At 52.8% G+C, this 22642-nt stretch overlaps 1 protein-coding gene across 1 annotated transcript in view; it reads right to left on the reverse strand.

The window, feature by feature from the left end:
• LOC116944686 (hexokinase-1-like) overlaps nt 1-15797 on the reverse strand; it is a 59722-nt gene extending 43925 nt beyond the window's left edge. The window contains exon 1 of the mRNA XM_032958458.2: nt 15568-15797. Coding sequence (XP_032814349.1) covers nt 15568-15633 — 66 coding nt within the window. The 5' untranslated portion in view covers nt 15634-15797. The remainder of the gene's footprint in view (nt 1-15567) is intronic.
• Between the last annotated feature and the right edge of the window lie 6845 nt (nt 15798-22642).

The following is a 22642-nucleotide window of genomic DNA, read 5'->3' on the forward strand; positions in this document are numbered from 1 at the left end:
GAGCACCTATCAAAAGCCGGCTAGGAAACACGAGGGGCTAGGTTACATGCCGCACAAGGTATTTAAGGCTGAGTCGACCCAGGGACAGGCCCAGGACCAGTTGAAATATTCGCCACTGTTGTTGTTACTGAGCGAGAATCGAACTCAGGTCACTGGGTCCATAGCGCAGCGCACTAACCACTGCACCACCAATCCCCATACAATGCCCATGTACGTCTACAAAGACAAAGGTCCCCCGTATAGCCTTGACAGACTTGTGGGATCAAGTGGTGTTAGTGAGCACCTATGAAGGCCGACAGGTGCTCACACACAAAGTGACACACGTACACAAACCCACAACAGCAACAAACAACAGCCATTGAGTGGCGGTGGAATCACCACAGCTCTTGTGCCAGACTAGGTGCACTCTGAAGCTATCAGGGCGAAGTGTTGAAGGCTCTTGCAGCTGGCAGGTCACGGGACAGACCCATGTGCTGTGGGTTGACTGACCGAGATGATTGACAGATGCCAACGCAAAGAGGCAGTCACACAGAGACAACGTAGCCCACACACCACGCGAGTGGGTGACATTGTGCGGCGCTTCTGCAGCCGTCTGGAACGCTCTTCCTTCCGATATTAGGAAGCCACTGGAGCTTTTAAATCACTTAGATTGAAATCTCACTTCTTGAAACCTGATTTTTTTATTTTAGTTTGTTGTCCTTCCCCCGCACCTTCAATCGGCACGGCTGGCTACATAGGGTGCGAAATAAGTTAAAATATGTGGCATATTAGCAATGGACCACTCTTTTAATAAGTCCTCATGTGCTGTGCAGTACATCAATGCACGGGTGTACACCGGCATGTGATGACTGAGTTGGGCCTGGCAGGGTTATTGATTAACCGGACGTGTACACCAGTCACGTGGTTAATGGCGACTCGGTTGCGGATTGCTGTGTGACACGCGTGCCGTTGCATTGTACAGATTGACCACAAGAAATGTGTTTGCCCTCGATTTGGAGCTCCTGCCCACGTCCTTCATTTCGAGTGTGCAACAAATAGAAGAGACACATGCATACTGAGCTCTGTGAAAAAGTTGTTGAATTACCCTGAAGGTGGAAATTCCCCCAGTTTCGCGTGGAGTTACGCTGCAAAGCAGTGGAACAAAACAACTCACCCGATTTCACACATTTTCAGTAAATGCGTCCCCATTTACACGTAACTCAGCAGGAAGTGATAAAACAGTGCGTACGTGCGTTGTGGCGTGTCACAATTTGGAGCGGTAGTGGTTGGAGCGATAGTGGTTAGCACACTGCACTACGAACCCAGCTTTCCGAGTTCGATTCCCGTTCACAGCCAACACCAGTGACGATAATCTGAACAGGTCCTGGGCCTCCCCTGGGTCAACTCAGCCTCAAATGAGTCTCTGCTACGATGTGTATACATCGCCACTAGGAAGACAAAGGCGGCCGGGCGTGGTGTTGGCCACCCACCCCCTCGTGTGCCGTGCCGGCCTTCATAGAGTGCTCGCTAACAGCACCTGCCCCAACAGTCTGTTAAGGCTACACGAGGGATCTTTGTCTTTGTATGAATGTGTGTGACTATGTGGAGGAGGAGACTCGTGAAGGTCGCTGCTACTGGGCAGTTGGCGGAGGAGCGACGCTCACAACAACGAGCGGAGCGCCGGGCGGATAAGACCACACAGCAAGTTGGCACAGTAGGGAGGCACAGCTGGTGGCATCTGTCAGTCCTCTCAGTCGGTCAGCCCATGGCAGCAGCTGGGTCTTGCTGTAAAGTGCCAGCGAGCCTGCTGCACTTCACGTGGCCTCAAGCTACACCCAGCCTGGCACAAGCGCTGTGGTGGCCGCACAGCCACTCTGTGGCACGTATCAAATGGCGGATGTTGTGTAGGGGGAGCGGTGGTGCAGTGGTTAGCGCACTGAGCTCGATTCCAACACGAGCAAGCGAGTGATATCAAAACCGTTCCTGGGTCTCTTCTAGGTTTAATAGGTCCTTAAATGAGTAATGGACATGTAAACGGCCGGGCGTGATTGCTATCCACACAACTCACTAATTGCTCACTAAGCACTTGCCCCAGCAGTTGGTATGTGTGTGTGTCTGTGTGTGTCTGTGTGTGTGTCTGTGTATGTGTCTGTGTATGTAAACCACTGGACGGGTTCCGCAGGATTAGAAGGATGCCCTGGTGGTCCCCCTCTTTAAGAAGGGGGACCGCACAGACTGTAACAACTACAGGGGCATCTCACTCCTCAGTGTGCCAGGAAAGGTCCTGGCAAGGGTTATTCAACATCGCCTTGCCAGGCACGCTGAGGAGAGGCTTGCGGAGCCCCAATGCGGTTTCAGGAAAGGGCGGTCCTGCACAGATGCCATATTTTCTGTCCGTCTGCTACAGCAGAGGTGTAGGGAATTCCAACAAGACCTACATCTCTGCTTTATTGACCTGGTCAAGGCCTATGATACCATCAGTACGGGCTAGAGAAGAGATGGAGTGATGTGGTACATGAGGACGTGGAGCTGAGTGGACTTTCCGATGACTGGTACCAGCGGTGTCAAGATCGGCCTCTGTGGAGGAGACTCGTGAAGGACGCTACTGGGCAGTTGGAGGCAGTCGCCCTCCAACAATAACGGAGGGCGGAGGAGCGACGCTCACAACAACGAGCGGAGCGCCGGGTGGCTAAAGCACAGCAGGTTGGCACAGTAGGGGGCACAGGTGGTGCATCAGCCAGTCATCTCAGTCATCTTAGTCAGTCGACCCGTGGCACTTGGGTCTGCCCCGTGACCTCCTGCCAGCGGGCGTTCGACACTTCACGTGGCCTCAAGGTGCACATGGCCTGGCACAAGCGTCGTGGTGACGTCACCGCCACTTAGTGGCGAATGGCGGTTGTTGTTGTGTGTGTATGTGTGTGTGTCTGTGTGTGTATCTGGGGGTGTGTGTTTGTGTGTGTATCTGGGGGTGTGTGTGTCTGTGTGTGTCTGTCTGTGTGTCTGTGTGTGTGTCTGTGTGTGTGTCTGTGTGTGTGTGTCTGTGTGTTTGTACCCTGTGTGTGTCTGTGTGTTTGTACCGTGTGTGTGTCTGTGTGTGTGTGTCTGTGTGTGTATCTGGGGGTGTGTGTGTCTGTGTGTGTATCTGGGGGTGTGTGTGTCTGTATGTGTATCTGGGGGTGTGTGTGTCTGTGTGTGTGTCTGTGTGTCTGTGTGTGTATCTCTGCCGCAATATAATCCATGTTGGATGATGAATGCTGCTGACGGGGGTGACGAGGATGATGACGTGGATAATCTGTGCTTCGTAATTCCATAATTCCATCTCATCTTCAGCAGCCAGTCGAGGTGAGTGGCCCGAAAAAAAATGTTGGTTTACCTGCACAGCACATCCAGTATGACCCACGTGAAGTATGACCTCTCACTATGGCTGTGCCACGTCTGGTATGACCTCTCGCTATGGCTGTGTCACGTCCGGTATGACCTCTCGCTTTGGCTGTGTCACGTCCGGTATGACCTCTCGCTTTGGCTGTGTCACCTCCGGTATGACCTCTCGCTATGGCTGTGTCACGTCCGGTATGACCTCTCGCTATGGCTGTCAAGTCCAGTATGACCTCTCGCTATGCCTGTGTCACGTCTGGTATGACCTCTCGCTATGGCTGTCAAGTCCAGTATGACCTCTCGCTATGGCTGTGTCACGTCCGGTATGACCTCTCGCTTTGGCTGTGTCACGTCTGGTATGACCTCTCGCTATGGCTGTCAAGTCCGGTATGACCTCTCGCTATGGCTGTGTCACGTCCGGTATGACCTCTCGCTATGGCTGTGTCACGTCCGGTATGACCTCTCGCTATGGCTGTAAAGTCCGGTATGACCTCTCGCTATGGCTGTCAAGTCCGGCATGACCTCTCGCTATGGCTGTGTCACGTCCGGTATGACCTCTCGCTATGGCTGTGTCACGTCCGGTATGACCTCTCGCTATGGCTGTCAAGTCCGGTATGACCTCTCGCTATGCCCGTGTCACGTCCGGTATGACCTCTCGCTATGGCTGTGTCACGTCCGGTATGACCTCTCGCTATGGCTGTCAAGTCCGGTATGATCTCTCGCTTTGGCTGTGTCACATCCGGTAAGACCTCTCGCTATGGCTGTCAAGTCCGGTATGACCTCTCGCTATGGCTGTGTCATGTCCGGTATGACCTCTCGCTATGGCTGTGTCCGTCCGGTATGACCTCTCGCTTTGGCTGTGTCACATCCGGTAAGACCTCTCGCTATGGCTGTGTCACGTCCGGTATGACCTCTCGCTATGGCTGTGTCACGTCCGGTATGACCTCTCGCTATGGCTGTGTCCGTCCGGTATGACCTCTCGCTTTGGCTGTGTCACGTCCGGTAAGACCTCTCGCTATGGCTGTGTCACGTCCGGTATGACCTCTCGCTATGGCTGTGTCCGTCCGGTATGACCTCTCGCTTTGGCTGTGTCACAACCGGTAAGACCTCTCGCTATGGCTGTGTCACGTCCGGTATGACCTCTCGCTATGGCTGTGTCACGTCCGGTATGACCTCTCGCTATGGCTGTGTCCGTCCGGTATGACCTCTCGCTTTGGCTGTGTCACGTCCGGTATGACCTCTCGCTATGGCTGTGTCACGTCCGGTATGACCTCTCGCTATGGCTGTGTCACGTCCGGTATGACCTCTCGCTATGGCTGTCAAGTCCGGTATGACCTCTCGCTATGGCTGTGTCACGTCCGGTATGACTTCTCACTTTGGCTGTGTCACATCCGGTATGACCTCTCGCTATGGCTGTCAAGTCCAGTATGACCTCTCGCTATGGCTGTGTCACGTCTGGTATGACCTCTCGCTATGGCTGTCAAGTCCGGTATGACCTCTCGCTATGGCTCTGTCACGTCCGGTATGACCTCTCGCTATGGCTCTGTCACGTCCGGTATGACCTCTCGCTATGGCTGTCAAGTCCGGTATGACCTCTCGCTATGGCTGTCAAGTCCGGTATGACCTCTCGCTTTGGCTGTGTCATGTCTGGTATGACCTCTCGCTATGGCTGTCACGTCCGGTATGACCTCTCGCTATGGCTGTGTCACGTCTGGTATGACCTCTCGCTATGGCTGTCAAGTCCGGTATGACCTCTCGCTATGGCTGTGTCACATCTGGTATGACCTCTCGCTATGGCTGTCAAGTCCGGTATGATCTCTCGCTATGGCTGTGTCACGTCCGGTATGACCTCTCGCTATGGCTGTGTCACGTCTGGTATGACCTCTCGCTATGGCTGTCAAGTCCGGTATGACCTCTCGCTATGGCTGTGTCACGTCTGGTATGACCTCTCGCTATGGCTGTGTCACGTCTGGTATGACCTCTCGCTATGGCTGTCAAGTCCGGTATGACCTCTCGCTATGGCTGTGTCACGTCCGGTATGACCTCTCGCCATGGCTGTCAAGTCCGGTATGACCTCTCGCTATGCTCGTGTCACGTCCGGTATGACCTCTCGCTATGGCTGTGTCACGTCCGGTATGACCTCTCGCTATGGCTGTCACGTCCAGTATGACATCTCGCTATGCCTGTGTCACGTCCGGTATGACCTCTCGCTTTGGCTGTGTCATGTCCGGTATGACCTCTCGCTATGGCTGTGTCACGTCCGGTATGACCTCTCGCTATGGCTCTGTCACGTCCGGTATGACCTCTCGCTATGGCTGTGTCACGTCCGGTTTGACAACTCGCGATGGATGTCAAGTCCGGTATGATCTCTCGCTTTGGCTGTGTCACATCCGGTAAGACCTCTCGCTATGGCTGTCAAGTCCGGTATGACCTCTCGCTATGGCTGTGTCACGTCCGGTATGACCTCTCGCTATGGCTGTGTCCGTCCGGTATGACCTCTCGCTTTGGCTGTGTCACATCCGGTAAGACCTCTCGCTATAGCTGTGTCACGTCCGGTATGACCTCTCGCTATGGCTGTGTCACGTCCGGTATGACCTCTCGCTATGGCTGTGTCCGTCCGGTATGACCTCTCGCTTTGGCTGTGTCACGTCCGGTATGACCTCTCGCTATGGCTGTGTCCGTCCGGTAAGACCTCTCGCTATGGCTGTGTCACGTCCGGTATGACCTCTCGCTATGGCTGTGTCCGTCCGGTATGACCTCTCGCTTTGGCTGTGTCACGTCCGGTATGACCTCTCGCTATGGCTGTGTCACGTCCGGTATGACCTCTCGCTATGGCTGTGTCACGTCCGGTATGACCTCTTGCTATGGCTGTCAAGTCCGGTATGACCTCTCGCTATGGCTGTGTCACGTCCGGTATGACTTCTCGCTTTGGCTGTGTCACATCCGGTATGACCTCTCGCTATGGCTGTCAAGTCCAGTATGACCTCTCGCTATGGCTGTGTCACGTCTGGTATGACCTCTCGCTATGGCTGTGTCACGTCTGGTATGACCTCTCGCTATGGCTGTCAAGTCCGGTATGACCTCTCGCTATGGCTCTGTCACGTCCGGTATGACCTCTCGCTATGGCTCTGTCACGTCCGGTATGACCTCTCGCTATGGCTGTCAAGTCCAGTATGACCTCTCGCTATGGCTGTGTCACGTCTGGTATGACCTCTCGCTATGGCTGTCATGTCCGGTATGACCTCTCGCTATGGCTGTCAAGTCCGGTATGACCTCTCACTTTGGCTGTGTCATGTCTGGTATGACCTCTCGCTATGGCTGTCACGTCCAGTATGACCTCTCGCTATGGCTGTGTCACGTCTGGTATGACCTCTCGCTATGGCTGTCAAGTCCGGTATGACCTCTCGCTATGGCTGTCAAGTCCGGTATGACCTCTCACTTTGGCTGTCTCATGTCTGGTATGACCTCTCGCTATGGCTGTCACGTCCAGTATGACCTCTCGCTATGGCTGTGTCACGTCTGGTATGACCTCTCGCTATGGCTGTCAAGTCCGGTATGCCCTCTCGCTATGGCTGTGTCACGTCTGGTATGACCTCTCGCTATGGCTGTCAAGTCCGGTATGATCTCTCGCTATGGCTGTGTCACGTCCGGTATGACCTCTCGCTATGGCTGTGTCACGTCTGGTATGACCTCTCGCTATGGCTGTCAAGTCCGGTATGACCTCTCGCTATGGCTGTGTCACGTCCGGTATGACCTCTCGCTATGGCTGTCAAGTCCGGTATGACCTCTCGCTATGCCCGTGTCACGTCCGGTATGACCTCTCGCTATGGCTGTGTCACGTCCGGTATGACCTCTCGCTATGGCTGTCACATCCGGTATGACATCTCGCTATGCCTGTGTCACGTCCGGTATGACCTCTCGCTTTGGCTGTGTCATGTCCGGTATGACCTCTCGCTATGGCTGTGTCACGTCCGGTATGACCTCTCGCTATGGCTCTGTCACGTCCGGTATGACCTCTCGCTATGGCTGTGTCACGTCCGGTTTGACAACTCGCGATGGCTGTCAAGTCCGGTATGACCTCTCGCTTTGGCTGTGTCACATCCAGTATGACCTCTCGCTATGGCTCTGTCACGTCCGGTATGACCTCTCGCTATGGCTGTGTCACATCCGGTTTGACAACTCGCGATGGCTGTGTCACCCTGTCTGACCAAAACCCTAACCACGCACGTCACTGGCTGCCCGTGCCAATGAGTAGAATTAGGGACAAAAACTCGGGCACAGTGGATTATGTGGTGGCGGTGGGGGTGGGGAAGGGGGTGAAATAGAGGCCAGACGGATCACCCAAACGTCCATCATCTCCACCTCCACAAGTAGACAGCAGCCACTCGCTCCACATACAAGCACACTGCACGTGCGTGGAGGACAATGCCACTCGGGCGCTGATAAATAATCCACCCCTCTCTCTCTCCACCCCCTCGTGTTTCTCTTCGGGTGTTCGCGAACAGCACTTGCCCCAATAGTCAGACAATGCTATACTGTGGGGGGAGGGGGGGGGTATTTGTCGTTGTGTAAACAGTATTTAATCAGACAAGTGTCTGTGTTTTTTGTGGTATAAAGTGGAAAAAAGCATGAGCCAGCACACACACACACACACGCCTCAACATCACCACTCCACGTATAATCAATGAATTTCCTGAAAATATCTAAACAGTCTATGTGGTGGATCGCAGAGCTTGGGCAATTGTTGATGGCGCCAGATCAGCGCGTGGCTGCCTTGGTCTGTGGGGTTCTTCCTCAGCGATTATAACAGATGCCATTTCCATCAACGACCACGCGATATATAAAACTACACACTACCACTAACCACTACCAGCACTCCCACGACCATCACTAACCACTACCAGCACTACCACTAACCACTACCAGCACTACCACTAACCACTACCAGCACTACCACTACCAGCACTACCACTAACCACTACCAGCACTAACCACTACCAGCACTACCACTAACCACTACCAGCACTACCACTACCAGCACTACCACTAACCACTACCAGCACTACCACTAACCACTACCAGCACTACCACTAACCACTACCAGCACTACCACTACCACTAACCACTACCAGCACTCCCACGACCATCACTAACCACTACCAGCACTACCACTAACCACTACCAGCACTCCCACTACCACTAACCACTACTAGCACTACCACTAACCACTACCAGCACTACCACTAACCACCACCACTACCACTAACCACTACCAGCACTACCACTAACCACTACCAGCACTCCCACTAACCACTACCAGCACTACCACTAACCACTACCAGCACTACCACGACCAACACTAACCACTACCAGCACTACCACTAACCACTACCAGCACTACCACTACCCACTACCAGCAATCCCAGTACCACCACCACTACCAGCACTACCACTAACCACTACCAGCAATCCCACTACCACTAACCACTACCAGCACTACCACTAACCACCACGACAAGTACTACATTTACCACTTCCAGAACCACCTCTACCACAACCACTACAATTATCACAACTACCACTACCACAACCACCACTACAATTACCACTACCACTACAATTACCACAACCACCACTACTACCACAACCACCACTACTACCACTATAATTACTACAACCACCACTACTACCACAACCACCACCACTACCACCACTACATATACCACAACCACCACTACTACAATTACCACAACCACCACTACTACAGTTACCACTACCGCCACTACCACAACCACCACCACCACAACCACCACTACAATTACCACTACCACAACCACCACTTCTATAATTACCACTAACTACCACTACAATTACCACAACTACCACGACCACAACTACCACTACAAGCACCACTACAAGCACAATTACCATTACCACCACCACTACAATTATCACTACCACCATTATAATTACGAAAACCATCACTACAAAGATCACTACCACAACCACCACTACAATTACCACTACCACAACCACCACCAATACAATTACCACAACTACCACCACTACCACAACTACCACAACCACCACTACAATTACCATTACCACAACCACCACTACTACCACAACTACCACCACGATAATTACCACAACCACCACTACAATTACCACAACCACCACTACAATTACCACAATCACCACTACAAAACAATTACCACAACCAACACTACCACCAATACAATTACCACTACTACCACCATCACTACAATTATCACTCCCACAACCACCACTACAATAACCAATTTCATAACTACCACCACTACCACTAATACAATTACAACTTCGACCACTACCAGCACTAACAATGGTATAATTACTACTGTCACAACTACTGCCAACATTTCCAATAGCAACAGGCAAGTGGGTGAATGTGATCGCGTGAATGTCATCGGGTGAGTGATCGGGTGAATGTCATCGGGCTAGTGATCGGGTGAGTGATCGGGTGAGTGAACAAGTGTGTCAGTTGGTCGTCAAATTATTGAACAGGCGAGCGAGTGATTGAATGACTGAGCAGGTGAGTGAGCAAGAGGGCAAATAAATGAGCGAATGAATGACCGAAGAAGTGAGTGATTCGATAAGTGAGTGGTCTGGTGAGTGAGTGGTGGGGTGGTGGGTGAGTTATTGGATGGTGAGTAGGTGGGTGTGGGGAGTGAATGAGTGAGCGAGTGATTGGGTGTGTGGCAGGGTGAGTGAGGCGATGAACGACTGATTGGGTCACTGGATGAGTGGAGGGGAGGTGATCGAGTGGGTTGGTGATTGGTTGGTTGAGTGAGTGAGCGGGAGGTGAGTGAACGAGCGCGCGGGTAGGGGGGGGGGGCGAGTAGGGGGGGGCGAGTAGGGGGGGAGGCGAGTAGGGGGGGGGCGCGCGAGTAGGTGGGAGGCGCGAGTAGGAGGGGGGGAAGCGAGTGGTGGTCGAGTGGGGGGTGGGGGTAAGAGCGTGGGGGGGGGGTGAATGAGAGAGTGGAGGTGGGGGATATTGGGGGTGAGTGGGGGGGGGCATGGGGGGGCATGAGGGGCGAGTGGGGGGGGCATGGGGGTGAGTGAGTGGGGGGGGCATGAGGGGTGAGTGGGAGGGCATGGGGGGTGAGTGGGAGGGCATGGGGGGTGAGTGGGGGGGTGAGTGGGGGGGGGCATGGGGGGTGAGTGAGTAGTGGGGGTGAGTGGGGGGGGGGCATTGGGGTGAGTGAGGGGGCGACTGAGTGGAGGGGGGCGTGGGGGTTTAGTGGGGGGGGGGCATGGGGGTATTTGAGTTGGGGGGTGAGTGAGCGTGGGGGGGGGTAAGTGGGGGGGGTAAGTGAGTGGAGGGGGCATGGGGGTTGAGTGAGTGGGGGGGGCATAGGGGGTGAGTGGGGTTGCGTGGGGGTGGATGATGGGGGGGGGTGAATGAGAGAGTGAGGGAGGGGCGAGACTCGTGAGTGAGTGGGAGGGGTGATAAAGCGAAGCGATGGCTGCTGTGCCTGGGGGTGTGTGTGTCTATGTGTGTGTGTGTACCTGGGGGTGTGTGTGTCTGTGTGTGTGTGTCTGTGTGTCTGTGTGTGTGTGTACCTGGGGGTGTGTGTGTCTGTGTGTGTGTCTATGTGTGTGTGTCTGTGTGTGTGTGTCCATGTGTGTGTCTGTGTGTGTGTGTCTGTGTGTGCCTGGGGGTGTGTGCATGAGTCACGTAACGGCGCGAGGAGCGGCCATGATTAACTGTTGCAAGGTCACGGAGGAAGAGAAACCGCAGAGGTCACCACACGCGCCGCTCTCCCCCACATGCCGTCCCGTGAGCAGTCATCACCACCACCACCATCACCAATTACCATAATCACCAATCACCATCATCACCATCACCAATTACCATAATCACCAATCACCATCATTACCAATGATCATCACCATCATTACCAATCACCATCATCATCCATCACCCAATCACCATCACCAATCACAATCACCATCACCACCATCATCACCAATTACCATAATCACCAATCACCATCATTACCAATGATCATCACCATCATTACCAATTACCATCATCATCCATCACCCAATCACCATCACCAATCACAATCACCACCATCATCATCACCACCATCATCATCATCACCAATCACCACCATCACCACCATCATCACCATCATCACCATCATCACCATCACCACCATCACCACCATCATCACCAATTACCATAATCACCAATCACCATCATTACCAATGATCATCACCATCATTACCAATGATCATCACCATCATTACCAACCACCATCACCAATCACCATCACCACCATCATCATCGTCACCACCATCATCATCACCAATCACCACCATCATCACCAATCACCACCATCATCACCACCATCACCAATCACCACCACCATCACCAATCACCACCATCATCACCAATCACCACCATCATCACCACCATCACCACCACCACCATCATCACCACCACCATCATCATCACCACCATCATCATCATCACCATCACCACCACCATCATCATCACCACCATCACCAATCACCACCATCATCACCAATCACCACCATCATCATCACCACCATCATCATCACCACCACCACCATCACCACCATCATCCTCACCACCATTCAACGACGATCCACTGCACCGCTCCATCTCCGTGGAGGAGGCCCCTCTCGGGTGCGTGCAACTCGCCGTTAATATAATAAATATTAATATAAGGCGCTCAATCTACCCTCACGGAATCTCGTGTTTCAGGAAGGCTGCGGCTGGCTACCATGGGGAGGTTTGGCTATAAATTCCGCGTACAAATACCGAGGGTTTGAGCTGCCGCCTCCGCGTGCGAGAGAAATTTGAGAACCGCAGAAAAGAAGTCGTGAACGACCCCACCTCGCGTCCAAAGACAAAGATCCCCAAAGACCGCACAGGCTACACCGCCTGTTGGGGGCAAGTGCCGTTAGCGAGCACCTATTAAGGCCGGCACGGCGTGGTGTGGGGTGGCCAACACCACGCCCGGCCGCCTTTGTCTCCCCAAAGCTGATGTTTACACACAGCGCCAGGTAACGTTGTGGCTGGAGTCGATCTAGGGAGTGTTCAAATGCCACGCGCAAACGGGTGATTCAGTAGTCACGTAGCAATGGGTGTGTGTGTGTTACATCATGTGGCGTCCTGATGCAAGCCATCACACGCACGCACGCACACAGACGAAGGAACCCCAACCCCGTGTAGCCTGCACAGGCTGGCGGGGAAAGTGCTGTTCTAGTGAGCAGCTTATGTGGTGGGTGGTGCAAACCAGCCGCGCCCGGCCGCATTTATCTCTCTTCCCCGAGTGTGTGTGTGTCTTAGCCTGTATTCGGGTTGCAAAAAGACAACACGGTAAAACCGATAACCGTTTCTCCTTTGCAGAAACGGTTACCGGTTTACGAAAGTCAGAAACCTGTGATCGTTTCATACACTCGATAACCGGTTCTGAAAGTCATAAACCGGTAACCGTTTTCAGAAGAATGTTTACGAACTCACGACACCTCGTCTGTGTGCGCAGCTGTACCGGGTGTGAGTGTGATACGTGGGAGCGGTGGCGCAGTGGTTAGCGCACTGCGCTGCTCACCCACCCGCTCACGGCCTCCAAACATCGGTAACAAACATGTTGAACCAGGTCCTGGACCTCCCCTAGGTCGACTCAACCTTAAGGAGGAGTTGTACCTGGTGCGATGTGTGAAACGTCAGCACTGGGGAGACAAAGGCGGTCAGGTGCGGTGCTGACCATCTTCAAAGGTACTACTCACTACCATCACTTGCCCCAGCAGTATGTTAGAGGCTACACGGGGGACCTGTGGCTGTGTGTGCGTGAGGAAGCGGCGTGCATTAGTAATGAGGAACCACTCGTTGACGTCACTGAGCCTGCATCAATACAGTGCCTCTATTAATACACATAGTGACACACAGACACATAGACACACACAGAGACACACACAGACACATAGACACAGAGACACACACACAGACACAGAGACACACACACAGAGAGACACACACAGACACATAGACAAAGAGACACACACAGACACATCGACACACACACAGACACATAGACAAAGACACACACAGACATATAGACACACATACACACAGACATATAGACAGACACACAGACACACACACACAGACATATAGACACACAGACATATAAACACACAGACATATAGACACACAGAGACACATACAGACATATAGACACACACAGACACACACAGAGACACACAGACATATAGACACACACAGAGACACAGACATATAGACAGACACACAGACACACACAGAGACACACAGACACACACAGAGACATATAGACACACAGACATATAGACACACAGACACACACAGAGACACACACAGACATATAGACACACACAGAGACACACACAGACACACACAGAGACACAGACATAGACACACAGACACACACAGAGACACACAGACACACACAGAGACACACACAGTCGACACCCAAGCACTGTAGGATACACACAGTAACATTCGCCTCGACCTATCCACTGCTGGATGAAGGATGAACCCACATGCACAGTACACAACCATTCATACTGTACATTATGTATACACACCCAGATACACAGACAAAGATACCCCGTATGGACTTAATAGTATTGGGGCAAGTGCTGTTCGCGAGCACATATGAAGGCCGGCATGGCCGCCTTTGTCTCCCCACTGCTGATTATTACACACTGCGCCAGGTATTAATTTGTCTCACCACTGCTGATTATTACACACTGCACCAGGTATTAATTTGTCTCACCACTGCTGATTATTACACACTGCACCAGGTATTCATTTGTCTCACCACTGCTGATTATTACACACTGCGCCAGGTATTAATTTGTCTCACCACTGCTGATTATTACACACTGCACCAGGTATTAATTTGTCTCACCACTGCTGATTATTACACACTGCACCAGGTATTAATTTGTCTCACCACTGCTGATTATAACACACTGCACCAGGTATTAATTTGTCTCCCCACTGCTGATTATTACACACTGCACCAGGTATTAATTTGTCTCACCACTGCTGATTATTACACACTGCCCCAGGTATTAATTTGTCTCACCACTGCTGATTATTACACACTGCACCAGGTATTAATTTGTCTCGCCACTGCTGATTATTACACACTGCACCAGGTATTAATTTGTCTCACCACTGCTGATTATTACACACTGCACCAGGTATTAATTTGTCTCCCCACTGCTGATTATTACACACTGCACCAGGTATGAATTTGTCTCACCACTGCTGATTATTACACACTGCACCAGGTATTAATTTGTCTCACCACTGCTGATTATTACACACTGCCCCAGGTATTAATTTGTCTCACCACTGCTGATTATTACACACTGCACCAGGTATTAATTTGTCTCCCCACTGCTGATTATTACACACTGCACCAGGTATGAATTTGAGGCTGAGTCGATCTAGGGGAGGCCCACGATCTGTTCAGACAACCGGCACACGCCCAGGTGCACACACCCTGACATTGAGGCACATGCAACACATTCGTTAATAACACTGCGGGCTTAAATAGAAACAAAATATCTGACGCTTCGGGTAATGAGCCTTCTTCATAGCACGCACAACGATAAAGATCCCCCGTATAGCCTGAGCAGACTGTTGGGGCAAGTGCTGTTCGCGAGTAGCAGCAGCACCTATGAAGGCAGACGCGGCACACGAGGGGGTGGGTGGCCAGCACCACGCCCGACCGCCTTCGTCTCCCCCGTGGCGGCTTCCCCACCGTGCCAGGTACTACATTTGAGGCTGAGTCGACCTAGGGGAGCCCCATGGCCGTGAGCGGGAATTGAACCCAGGTTGTCAGGTTCATCGCGCGCCAACTGCTCCACTCGCCGTGCTTATCAGAGGTGCGGATATGACACAAAGATAAAGCCAGCGAGACACACACACACTGACATACAACCAATCACACAGCCACGTACAGCCACACACCCCGACTTCCACGTTCACTCACACACACACAGCGACATTCACACACACACAGCGACATTCACACACCCCACACACACAGCGACATTCACACACAGCGACATTCACACACCCCACACACACAGCGACATTCACACACCCCACACACATTTAGCCTCCCCCCGAATCCTCACCTTTTTCCCCACATCGTCAAACTGCTCCGTGAAGTAGTAGGCGAGGAGGTGCGAGAAAATGATCATGGTGCCTCTCTCCTGTTCCTGCTGCTGTTCCTGCTGCTGCTACTGACTCCGCACGTCTCCTGTTCCTGCTGCTGCTGTTCCTGCTGCTGCTACTAACGCCTGTCGTCTCCTGCTGCTGTTGCCGACTGGAGCGGATGAATGAATGCGCACTCTCTCCCCCTCTCTCTCTCTCACTCCCCTCTCTCTCCCCTCTCTCCCTCCCCCCTCCTTCCTCCCCTCTCTCTCCTTCCTCCCCTCTCTCTCCCTCCCCTCTCTCTCCTTCCTCCCCTCTCTCTCTCCCCCTCTCTCCCCCTCCCCTCTCTCCCTCCCCCCTCTCTCCTTCCTCCCCTCCCCCTCTCTCTCCCTCCCCTCCCCCTCTCTCTCCCTCCCCTCCCCCTCTCCCTCCCCCTCCCCGTGCATGGCCCAACCCACCGCTGCTCCACCCTCTGCCTTCATCTCGCTCATCTCTCTCTCCCTCCATCTCCCCCACTGTCCCGCACTCTCCTTCCCACAGCCTCACTCTCCCTCTATTTTTTTTACTTTTTCTTTTTTTTGGTCAGAGGCATTTTATTGGAATATGTCCACCACCACTTGCATTTACAACGGAACCACACACCCCACACACACAGCGACATTCTGGTCGGGTGGAGGACACCGGGTCGCGGCTGGGGTCCTGGCCCTGCCACTGGACGAGGGCGGTCACGGGCTGGTGTGCGTGCGGAGTCAGCTGGCCACCTTCCGACTGCAGGCAGCGCAAAAATTCCTGCACGCCGCCCCTGCACCGGCCTGGAGCGTCACGGCCTCCTTCCTCCTGAAACAGCTGGGGGGTCTGCAGTGCTCCAAGCAACTATTCTACATGGACCTGCAGGGCCTCCCACTGGGACAGCTGCCACCCTCCTACAGAAGCGTCCTGCAGACATGGAGCTCCCTCGCCGTCAGGAGGCTGAACCAACCGCGATCGGCCGAGGATCTGGTCTTCGAACCGATCCTCAGGAACCCACAGACAAAGCTGCCATCCACCACCACCACCCCTGGCATGGAGAGGCGCCTCGCCAACGCGCGGCTCACCAGGATGGTGGAGCCTGAAACACGGGGCCGGTGGCTCGGACCAGCAGACATGGCCGCAAAGACAGGGCAGCAGTCGCTCCGGGTGGCTGCCCGGATCCTGGCCGAAGCCAAGGGGGCCTTCTCAGTGGCAGCGGGGAGAACGCCCCCCATCGGCGTTGGGGATGACGAGGCCTCTCTCGATCCCCCTCCACCGGAGCTCTCAGTCGTGCCACTGCATCGCCAATGCCGACAAACGAAGGCGGATCACAACCTGTGCCGGCTATAAGACCTACCGGAGGTGGCCTTCGCAAATGTAAAGAGGAAGGTGCTCTACTCCTACATGGTCCGGTTCCACCAACAGGACACCCTGAGGAGCCACAAGGACCATGCCTGGAGGAAAGCCCTGCCCTGTGTCTCTCCGGAGAGGCCTCGCTGGAGGCAACTCTACTGCAGACCGACGTACAACCGCATCGGCGACCTCAGCTGGAGCATCGCCCACGGCACCGTCACCACCAAGGTCTCCCTGGCGCGCTTCACCGACACGTCCCCGGAGTGCCGGTTCTGCGGTAAAGTGGAGACGGTGGCGCACCAATACGTGGAGTGCAAGAGCCTGGACTCGCTGTTCAAGGTCCTGAGAAACATCCTTCTAAGGTTCAGCCTCCACTTCTCCCCGACGGTCCTCATCTTTGGATACCCAAAGGGCGATGGACCCCAACATCTTCAGGGGCTGGTCAACGTGCTCTTCAGCTACGCCAAGCTCGCCGTGCACAGGGCGAGGAAGGTGGCCCTGGAGGGGCAACGTCCGGCCAGCAGCCTGGGCATCTTCCGCGCTCTGGTCGGAGCCAGGGTGTGGCCGGAGTTCCGCCATGCGCGGCTGACCCACGCCGTGCCGGCCTTCAAGGAGCAGTGGGCACTGGAGGAGGCCGTGTGCTCGGTAGCAGATGACGGAGAGCTCTGCATGCAGATCTGAGCTACCCGTCGGAGGCCGTTTGACTGTGGGAAGGGCTGCGTGCAGATGCAGCACTTGTCGTAGTTATAAAGAAAAAAGAGAGAGCGAGAGAGAGCCAAATGGAGTAGGAAGAGAGGGGGCAGAGAGAGAGGGGGGTGGAGAGGGGGTAGAGAGAGAGGAGAGGCAGAGAGGGGGGTAGAGAGAGAGGGGGGGGGGCAGAGAGGGGGGTGGAGAGGGAAGGGGAAAGGAGGGAGAAAAAATATATATTTCGTTGGGTCTTTCATTTAAAAGGGGGGGTTACATAAAGCAAAGCATTAAAAAAAAACCGAAATGATGAACGGAGCAAAGTGCCGACTACACCGAGCATCTTGTTTCTTCTGATCGTTAAAAAAAAATACAACGGAACCACATTCACGTCTATTTCAATTTCAGTTCCATTGCAAAGCCGTGCACATTTTATTATCAGGTTGCTGGATAGTGCAGCCATGTCCCCAAATTATTTAGATCCCACCAGACTGTACAGACTCAACACAGTTATTTCAAACAGGTATTTACAGCTCTCCAATGCATTTCCACGTTGTTTGGAACGAGGTTCGACGGTTTGCTTTATATGCCAGGAACTTGATGACAATCCAAAAGCACAATGGAGAGCTATACAACACAAGCCGAAGCACCTCCACAGGGTGTAGGTGGTTACCCCTGTCAGTTGGCACACCCTTGGGCTCAGGACTACTATAAGGCTGTAATCACAGCAGTCGTGGCATTGGCATTCACTCTCCCTCTAACACTTTCCCTCCCTCTCCTTTCTCACAGTCACATTATCCCTCTAACACTCTCTCTCTCACAGTCACACTCTCCTTTTCACAGTCTCACTCTCCCTCTAACTCTACTGCCCACAGTCCCTCACTCTCCCTCACACACTCTCCCTCCCTCTCAAACTCTCCCTCTCACACTCTCCTGCCCACAGTCCCTCACTCCCCCTCGCCGTCTCACGCGCTCGGTCCCCCTCACGCACCCACGACTCGCCTTCCCACACATCCACACAGCCACGCTGCCAAGACAAAGCTCCCCCCCTCCCCTGCAAACTCTATTGGCGCAAGTGCCGTGAGCGAGACGCAGCACTGATGAAGGACGCCAGGGCGCACGAGGGGGTGGGCAGCACCACGCCCGACCGCCTTCGTCTCGGTCATCGGCGAGGCTCCTCCGGCAGGGGAGGCTGCGTCCGCTGGGTCACGTAGCCCAAGTGCCCAGCCACCGCGTGCCCAAGCAGCTTCTGTTCGGCCGGATCGAGGGGGCTAAACGGGCGTGGCACGGGCTAGAGAAGCGATGGAGTGGACTTACCGATGACCGGTACCAGCCGTGCCAAGATCGCCCTCTGCGGAGGAGGCTCGTGAAGGGCGTTGCCGGGGTGTTGAAGGCAGTCGTCCTCCAACAACAATTGAGGACCGAGCAACGCTCACAACAACGATCGGAGCGCCGGGCGGATAAAACGCAGCGAGTTGGCACAGTAGGGGGCACGGGTGGTGCATCTGCCAGTCATCTCGGTCAAACCATGGCCACCTGGGTCTGTCCCGTGATCTGCCAGCGAGCCTTGCACACTGCATGTGGTCTCAAAGTGCAACTAACCTGGCACAAGCGCCGTGGTGACATCGGCACATGGTGGCGAACGGCTGCTGCTGTTGCGATTGAGTCCGTTTCGCGTTGACGTGTCTAGAGTTCATTGCCCACGTATCTGTTGATCAGTTTTAAAATGCCGGTGCCACACCTGGGACCGACTGCACTCTGCTTGCCGTCATTCCGCCCCAGACGCACAGAATCAGCTGCCTTCTTCCTCCTCTTACCGATGTTGAACTTCTTTCGCACCGCACGTAGCCGACCGTGCTAATTGGAGGTGCGCGGGAAGGACAATAAACTTATAACACAAAAAAGCAGTTTTAAAGAAATCAACCTATGGCGGATGTAGATGCAGAGCCACAACGACAATTTCACATCCAGGTGGTTATCAAGCCAGACAACCGCGCCTGGAGCAGAGGAGTACAGTGAGGGAAAAAAGTATTTGATCCCCTGCTGATTTTGTACGTTTGCCCACTGACAAAGAAATGATCGGTCTATAATTTTAATGGTAGGTTTATTTGAACAGTGAGAGACAGAATAACAAAATCCAGAAAAACGCATGTCAAAAATGTTATAAATTGATTTGCATTTTAATGAGGGAAAAAAGTATTTGACCCCCTCTCAATCAGAAAGATTTCTGGCTCCCAGGTGTCTTTTATACAGGTAACGAGCTGAGATTAGGAGCACACTCTTAAAGGGAGTGCTCCTAATCTCAGCTAGTTACCTGTATAAAAGACACCTGTCCACAGAAGCAATCAATCAATCAGATTCCAAACTCTCCACCATGGCCAAGACCAAAGCGCTCTCCAAGGATGTCAGGGACAAAATTGTAGACCTACACAAGGCTGGAATGGGCTACCAGACCATTGCCAAGCAGCTTGGTGAGGTGACAACAGTCGGTGCGATTATTCGCAAATGGAAGAAACACAATAGAACTGTCAATCTCCCTCGGCCTGGGGCTCCATGCAAGATCTCACCTCGTGGAGTTGCAATGATCATGAGAACGGCGAGGAATCAGCCCAGAACTACACGGGAAGATCTTGTCAATTATCTCAAGGCAGCTGGGACCACAGTCACCAAGAAAACAATTGGTAACACACTACGCCGTGAAGGACTGAAATCCTGCAGCGCCCGCAAGGTCCCCCTGCTCAAGAAAGCACATATACATGCCCGTCTGAAGTTTGCCAATGAACATCTGAATGATTCAGAGGACAACTGGGTGAAAGTGTTGTGGTCAGATGAGACCAAAATGGAGCTCTTTGGCATCAACTCAACTCGCCGTGTTTGGAGGAGGAATGCTGCCTATGACCCCAAGAACACCATCCCCACCGTCAAACATGGAGGTGGAAACATGCTTTGTGGGTGTTTTTCTAAGGGGACAAGACAACTTCACCGCATCAAAGGGGCGATGGACGGGGCCATGTACCGTCAAATCTTGGGTGAGAACCTCCTTCCCTCAGCCAGGGCATTGAAAATGGGTCGTGGATGGGTATTCCAGCATAATGACCCAAAACACACGGCCAAGGCAACAAAGGAGTGGCTCAAGAAGCACATTAAGGTCCTGGAGTGGCCTAGCCAGTCTCCAGACCTTAATCCCATAGAAAATCTGTGGAGGGAGCTGAAGGTTCGAATTGCCAAACGTCAGCCTCGAAACCTTAATGACTTGGAGAAGATCTGCAAAGAGGAGTGGGACAAAATCCCTCCTGAGATGTGTGCAAACCTGGTGGCCAACTACAAGAAACGTCTGACCTTTGTGATTGCCAACAAGGGTTTTGCCACCAAGTACTAAGTCATGTTTTGCAGAGGGGTCAAATACTTATTTCCCTCATTAAAATGCAAATCAATTTTAACATTTTTGACATGCGTTTTTCTGGATTTTTTTGTTATTCTGTCTCTCTCTGTTCAAATAAACCTATCGTTAAAATTATAGACTCTTCATTGTCAGTGGGCAAACGTACAAAATCAGCAGGGGATCAAATACTTTTTTCCCTCACTGTATCGTTGTGATGTCTCCTTCGTATTGTGTGGATCGTGGCATTGCGTCGTTACCCGTTGTACTACTACATTCTGTTGTGGATGACCACAGTCGCACAATGAACAGCACCAGCTGTGACTGGCGTGTACACGCGCGAGTATCCACGGAGTTCGCATTGTCCTCTTGTCCCTGAACCCCACTTAACAGATTTATTCCCGAAAAACTCGAACCCTGGAGACACAACACGACACCGCTCACGTGCTGGTGGAAAATGTCGAAAAATCATTCAGCAATTTTCCATCTTTCACACTATCTGTCCCTCCGCGTAAAAAAAATACAAGCAATTTTAGTTGTATGCATCCCACAGTCACACACATCATTCTGGGCGAAGTCTGCTCATTTAATGACATGCATCTTCCATAAAGACGCAATTGTGTTGTATATTCAATATATTTTCATTGAACTAGGACTCGGATATAACACAGAGGGGGTCCTTGCCTATAAATATCTACCAGATTAACAGTATTGATTACGTAAGTCTGACGAGACACTGAATTTCAAAACCAGTCCTTGTGTAACTCTGAGTGTTTGTGGAAGGCTATGGGTCTCTATGTAAGTGTATGGAGGTCTCTGGGTCTTCGTGGTAGTCTATGGGTTTGCGAGACCAAGGGTCTTTAATGTCTATGAATGTCTATCCAAGTCTATGTCTCTCTCTATCTCAGTCTGAGTCCATGAGTCTCTGTAAGTCAATGTAGGAGCATGCCTGGCGTGTGCCATTGCACAAGGAATTAAATTCCTCCTGTTACCGTGCCCCTGATGCATTTGCACCGACTGCACCCTGGATAGCTATGCCAGTGGCGAGATGTGTGTGAATGCGAGACTCTGGGAAGTGCTGAGAGATTAAGGCAAATGGGTTCAGGAGAAATGTGATCAGACCAGTCTCACCGTGGGCCTGCGATCAAGTCTGGGTTTCACGGCCATGGGAGGCTGGGTGGGATCTGTGGGAGAACCGCACCCAGACGCTACGGCCACTCCTTCATTCAGGCAGTGACGCCTCTCCCGTCTCAGCACTCGTTTTCAATAGTCCTCCTACATTGGAATGTTGGGACAATCACTTTTTTAGTTTTTATTTGAGCGTTGCTTTGTGTGCAGGTAAATGGAGAACCTGGGCAAAATTCCGCAGCACGCTGGACAACACTAAAAAATTAACAAAGGTGGCTTCACGACCCCCCCCCCCCACTTGCTGTACTGCCATCTCGTGGCCGGCCACCACCTCGCAGCACATCTTCACGTGATCCACCAATCCTCCTGCCTTCGGGATTGTGAAAAGCTGCACTCCACTCCCGATTTTGTGGGAAGACTAGCACCCACCACCATAGAAAAGTGGAATTTCCACCAACTAAATTGAGCAACACCCAGATAGTCAGAAAAAGTTGAGTCTGAGG

The sequence above is a fragment of the Petromyzon marinus genome, chromosome 21 (assembly GCF_048934315.1).
Source record: "Petromyzon marinus isolate PM22_M1 ecotype Great Lakes invasive population chromosome 21, UKy_Petmar_22M1.pri1.0, whole genome shotgun sequence".
NCBI lineage: Eukaryota > Metazoa > Chordata > Hyperoartia > Petromyzontiformes > Petromyzontidae > Petromyzon > Petromyzon marinus.